The 6,000-nt window shown below is 41.5% G+C and overlaps 1 protein-coding gene across 1 annotated transcript in view; it reads right to left on the minus strand.

The window, feature by feature from the left end:
* LOC120061553 (voltage-dependent L-type calcium channel subunit alpha-1D-like) overlaps nt 1-6,000 on the minus strand; it is a 31,200-nt gene that overhangs the window by 9,000 nt on the left and 16,200 nt on the right. The window contains exons 18-26 of the mRNA XM_039011468.1: nt 5,836-5,965; nt 5,408-5,467; nt 5,078-5,184; nt 3,961-4,048; nt 1,115-1,222; nt 978-1,030; nt 697-843; nt 397-598; nt 83-241 (exon numbers count right to left, since the gene is read on the minus strand). Of these exons, the coding sequence (XP_038867396.1) occupies nt 83-241; nt 397-598; nt 697-843; nt 978-1,030; nt 1,115-1,222; nt 3,961-4,048; nt 5,078-5,184; nt 5,408-5,467; nt 5,836-5,965 (1,054 nt within the window). The remainder of the gene's footprint in view (nt 1-82; nt 242-396; nt 599-696; nt 844-977; nt 1,031-1,114; nt 1,223-3,960; nt 4,049-5,077; nt 5,185-5,407; nt 5,468-5,835; nt 5,966-6,000) is intronic.

The raw sequence follows: 6,000 nt of genomic DNA on the forward strand, positions 1-6,000 counted from the left end.
AACGATTTACAATCTTATTCCTGTTGTAATATACATGATGTGTACATTATGACTGGGCGTAGTAGGAACTGCAGTATTGTACCTGCACAGCCAAGGTGAGGGTGTTGAGAAGAATTAAGACAAACATGATGTACTCAAACTGGCTGGAGGCGATGATCTTCCAGAACTTCAGCTGGGACGGGTTTCTGGGAATGTAGATCTTGATGGGCTTGGCTTTCAGAGCGTACTGTACACACTGTCTCTGTGGAGGGCAGGACAGGAGACACAGGGAAGGTGGGAAGTGAAGTGAAAACTCGCAATCTCAGTAGACTGAAGGGCTTTCGGATGATAATAAGGTACAGTAGCTTTGTCATTATGATGAGCGTCGTAATAAGTTATTCAAGGAAAATCACTAACTTGATTTTTGTTCAGTTCGCAGTTTTTGAACTCAGATTCTCCCTGTTCACGGAACGTGATGATGACGAAGCCCACGAAGATGTTCATCATGAAGAAGGCGATGATGATGATGTAGATGATGAAGAATATGGAGATTTCCACGCGGTAGTTGTAAATAGGGCCGTGGTTCGCAGCATTGGCGTCGATGGCCTTGTACAGCAGCCTACGAGTTTATAATAAGAGAGATTTAAACAAGAAAAACAGCTTTACTGAATAAACGGATAGTCATCATATGTACTAATGCGTGGTCTTGGTACTCACTGTGGCCAGCCTTCAAATGTAGACACAGTGAACAGGGCCAGCATGCCCTGCAGCACATTGTCAAAGTTGAATTCACTGTTTTGCCATTTCCTCTCTCTCACCATAGGGTGATTCATATCCCCATCCTTATACACCACAAACGTCCCCCTAAAACACAAAACGCACGCACACACACACACAAAGCTATGCTTATTAGTAATAAAATATAGTATGTAATGACAGGAATTTGAGTGAGGCATTGGCTAAGAGAAAGACAAATAAAAGACAAAACATAGTCTTACATGCACTCATATGGAGTGTGTTTAGCTTCATCGGTGCAACTGTAGAATCTTCCCTGTAACACACAGAGCAGACAAACATTACTTTATAACGAGAAGACACCACACGGAGTGTTTTCAAAAAAGCAATGACCAAGTACCTTGAAGAGCTGCACTCCAATACAAGCAAACATGAACTGGAGGAGTGTTGTGACGATCAAGATGTTTCCGATGGTTTTGATTGCCACAAACACGCACTGCACTACATTCTGTCAACAAAAGCACAGACACAAGAGCACGTTTGTACAGTTATTTGAGAGAGAGAGAGAGAGAGAGAGAGAGAGAGAGAGAGAGAGAGAGAGAGAGAGCGAGAGAGAGAGAGAGAGAGAGAGCGAGAGAGACAGAGAGAGAGAGAGAGAGAGACAGAGAGAGAGACAGAGAGAGAGAGAGACAGAGATAGAGAGAGACAGTGAGAGAGAGACAGTGAGAGAGAGAGACAGTGAGAGAGAGAGACAGTGAGAGAGACAGTGAGAGAGATACAGAAAAAAAGAAGGAACAGCATGACAGAAAACAGCTCATTGGGATTGAATAATCCATAGAATCTAACCACTTCTGGGAAAACTGGAACACACTAAACAAACAACAACACAAAGAGCTATCTATCCAAAATGGAGATGTATGGATAAACCACTTCTCCGATCTTTTCGGACATATAAGAAAGAACCAAGAGCAAAAATATATACATGATAATTTACAAAATGTACAATCAGCTATTAACGACTACTGGACAAAATAAAAACCCTCCAACCCAAAAAGTTGGTGTTGATTGTATACTAAACAAAATGCTAAAATATATAGACCACAAATTCAAATGGACTGTTCTTAAACTCTTCAACATTATCCTCAACTCTGGCATCTTCCCTAATATTTGGAACCAAGGCCCAATCAACCCAATCCACAAAAGTGAAGACAAATTTGAACCCAATAATTACAGTGGAATATGGGTCAGCAAAAATCCCCAGGAGTATCATCAACAGAAGACTCAGACATTTCCTCAGTGAAAACAATGTCCTGAGCAAATGTCAAATTGGCTTCTTACCAAAATACCATAGGACAGACCATGTGTACACCCTGCACACAATTGTTGACAAACAATCAAAGCAAAAGCAAAGTTTTCTCATGCTTTGTTGATTTCAAAAAAGCGTTTTACTCAATTTGGCAACAGGGTCTGCTATACAAATGGATGGAAATCAGTGTTGGGGGGAAAGCATATGACATTATAAAATCAATGTACACAAACAACAAGTGTGCAGTAAAAATTGGCAATAAACACATAGATTTCTTTCCTCATGGCCATGGGCTAAGACTGGGATGCAGCTTGAGCCCCACCCTCCAACATATATATCAATGAATTGGCGAGGGCACTAGAATAGTCTGCAGCACCCGGCCTCACCCTACTGAACTCAGAAATCAAATGTCTACTGTTTGCAGATGATCTGGTGCTTCTGTCCCCAACCAAGGAGGGCCTACAGCAGCAGCTAGATATTCTGCACAGATTCTGTCAGACTTGGGCCCTGACAGTGAGTCTCAATTAGACAAAAATAATGCTGTTCCAAAAAAGGTCCAGTAGCAAAGACAGCATATACAAATTCTATCTAGACACTGTTGCCCTAGAGCACACAAAGAATTACACATACCTCAGCCTAAACATCAACACCACAGGTAACTTCCATAAGGCTGTGAATGATCTAAGAGACAAGGCAAGAAGGGCCTTCTATGCCATCCAAAGGAACATAAAACTCAACACCCCAATTAGGATCTGGCAAAAAATACTTCAATCAGTTATCGAACCCATCGCCTTCTATGGTTGTGAGGTCTGGGGTCCACTCACCAACCAAGAATTCACAAAATGGGACCAACACCTAATTGAGAGATTGCCTGCAGAATTCTGCAAAAAATATACTTTGTGTACAACGCAAAACCCCAAACAATGCATGCAGATCAGAATTAGGACTATACCCAGTAGTTATCAACATCCAGAAAAGAGCTGTTCAATTCTACAAACACCTAAAAGGAAGTGATGCCCACACATTCCACCACAAAGCCCTCACCTACAGAGAGATAAACCTAGAGAAGAGTCCTTTAAGCCAGCTGGTTCTGGAGTTCTGTTCACGAACACAAACAGACCCCACAGAGCCCCAGGATAGAAACACATTTAGACGCAACCAAATGATAAGAAAGCAAAAAGATAACTATTTGTTACACTGGAAAGAATCAAACAAAAAACAGAGCAAATTGGAATGCTATCTGGCCCTAAACAGAGAGTACACAGTGGCAGAATACCTGACCACTGTGACTGACCCCAAATTAAGAAAATCCTTGACTAAAATCCTTGATTATGTACCGACTCAGTGAGCATAGCCTTACCATTGAGAGAAGCCGCCATAGGAAGACAAGCTATGTGCCCACTGTCCTCAAATTGAGGTGGAAACTGAGCTGCACTTTCTAACTTCCTGCCAAATGTATGACCACGTTAGAGACACATATTTCTCACAGATCACACAGACCCACAAAGAATTTGAAAACAAATCAAACCTTGATAAACTCCCATATCTGTTAGGCGAAATACTGCAGTGTGCAATCACAGCAGAAAGATTTGTGGCCCGTTTCCATGAGAAAGGGGCAACCAGTGGAGTACAAACAACATCGTAAATACAACCTATATTTATCTGTTTATTTGTTCTCCCTTTCATAATTTAACTACTTGCACATTGTTACAACACCGTACATAGCCAATAATATAACATTTGAAATGTCTATATTCTTTTAAAACGTTTGTAAGTGTAATGTTTACTAATGTTTCCCTTGTATATTTCCCTTTTGTTAATTGTCTATTCCATTTGCTTTGGCAATGTAAACATATGTTTCCCATGCCAATAAAGCCCTTGAATTCGATTGAGAGAGAGAGAGAAAGAGAGAGAGGTGGTTAAAGTGGTCAAATGATTACCTTGAGTCCCTTGGCTCTGTTGATAGCTCGAAGAGGCCTGAGCACTTTGAGTACCCTGAAAATCTTGACCACAGAGATAGCGCTGGAACTGAGAGTATAGGAGAAGCAGATACGAGTGTTGGAATGATCCACACAGCACTTTTCTTGTCTGACCTGCAGAGAGTGCTGTTACAGTATTATGTCTATATAATCAGTGCCAATACTGTCCATTGACCTGTAAAGGAACAGCAGTTCATCATCCTTCCAATGTCCCTTTTAGGACAGAACCAATTCAATTCAAACTTTATTGTCTTTGCAAATGGGAAATGTATTGTGTAGCCAGGGTATGTATTTCGTAAGACACAATAAATACAGTATATATAACAATACGCACACACACACAGACAGACACACAGACAGACACACAGACACACAGACACACAGACAGACAGACAGACAGACAGACAGACAGAGACAGACAGACACCGATAGCTGATCAAATCTTACATTCATCTGTATAGCTAGCTAACTAGCTTGTGATGGCCGTTGAGTCGATGGTCCATTAAAGTCTTGGTACAGTTATTTTCAACCAACATTTACTTGGCGATACTTTCTTCATTCTTGATACAGAAGACACCAGTGTCTTGCAAACTTCTGTTCACAGTTGCAGCTGGAATCCAAAAAGCTGAGAATATTCAGAAAAATATTAATTGAAATGTCTGCGCTGCATGAGGAGTTTCCTCACCATTTTAGCTGCCAGACATCAGGCATTTCACAACAGCTTAGCAGGAACTAGTCATTTGTAAGCGAAACAGCCACATGTAGAATAAGGCGTCACACAATGCGATCCAAACAACACAAACAAAGATTTACACGTGAGAGGCCATTTCTCACTCTCTACAAAAAGTTAATTTAATATCTATTCTCTGGTTTCTAGAGTTCCAACTGCAAATGGAAACAGAAGTTTATGAGACACCGGTGCCTTCCGAATAACGAAGACAGTATCGCTAAGTAAAGGTTGGTTGAAAATGGTTGTACCATACTGTCAATGGGCCTCCTACTCGACTTCAGGCACAAGCTTTTCAGCTATGCGCCTGAGGTTCGAGCCCGCTTGGCTAATATTCCGACAGATACTCACTGGAGGAAGAAGGACGCGAGAGACACACTGACAACCAGCAGATCCAGGAGGTTGAAGGCATTCCTACAGAAGGAACCAGGATGAAGGAACGCACCAAAAACCGTCACCTGGAGAGGGAGAAAAATCACAAGAGTTAAGAGTGATTCTAAATGGTATTTACACTGCCATGTGCACTCCTATATATGTTTATAGATAGACATAGATATACTGCCTGAAGGAAAGATAGCCTATGCAGATCATTGTCAATTCACAATGAAGTAATTTTCCAAAATATAGTATAATCCCAAAAGTGCTGGACTCATTTCATCTGCATATCTGGTCACATTTTACCTTCAGTATGATTTCCACAGTGAATATGGAGGTGAATGCATAATCAGCGTAGCCAAGCATCTGAAGATATAGAAGATATCCTACATCAGCATCATGACAACAATACAGAAACACTATTTGGTGGTGGAAAGGGAAAGGGGGATACCTAGTCAGTTGTACAACTGAATGCATTCAACTGAAATGTGTCTTCCGCATTTAACCCAACCCCGGTGGGCAGTGTAAGGTGAGTATGAGAACAGCAGTTTTGGTTGAACCCATTGAGCAGTGAGGGTAGATATATGGTAGTTGAGTGAGAGTGTGAACGGTAGTTTTGAATGCCAGTTATAGACTATAGATATTGATTGGGCGCTAGGTAGTGCTTGGTTGTGAGGGCGGACAGTTGGCTGAGTAGATATCTAGAGGGATTTATTTAAAAAAAATTGCCTTACGTTGTTCCTAAAGGAGTGAGCTCTGATTGGATCCTCAGCGGCCAGAGAAATACTACTGGCGATGATGAAGACAAGGATGAGGTTGGTGAAGTAGGAGTGGTGGATGAGATTATGACAGGCCACTCGAAGGCTGAGGGGAGAGGAGAGACCATGCAAGTGATATGG

This window comes from Salvelinus namaycush, chromosome 16, assembly GCF_016432855.1.
Source record: "Salvelinus namaycush isolate Seneca chromosome 16, SaNama_1.0, whole genome shotgun sequence".
Taxonomy (NCBI): domain Eukaryota; kingdom Metazoa; phylum Chordata; class Actinopteri; order Salmoniformes; family Salmonidae; genus Salvelinus; species Salvelinus namaycush.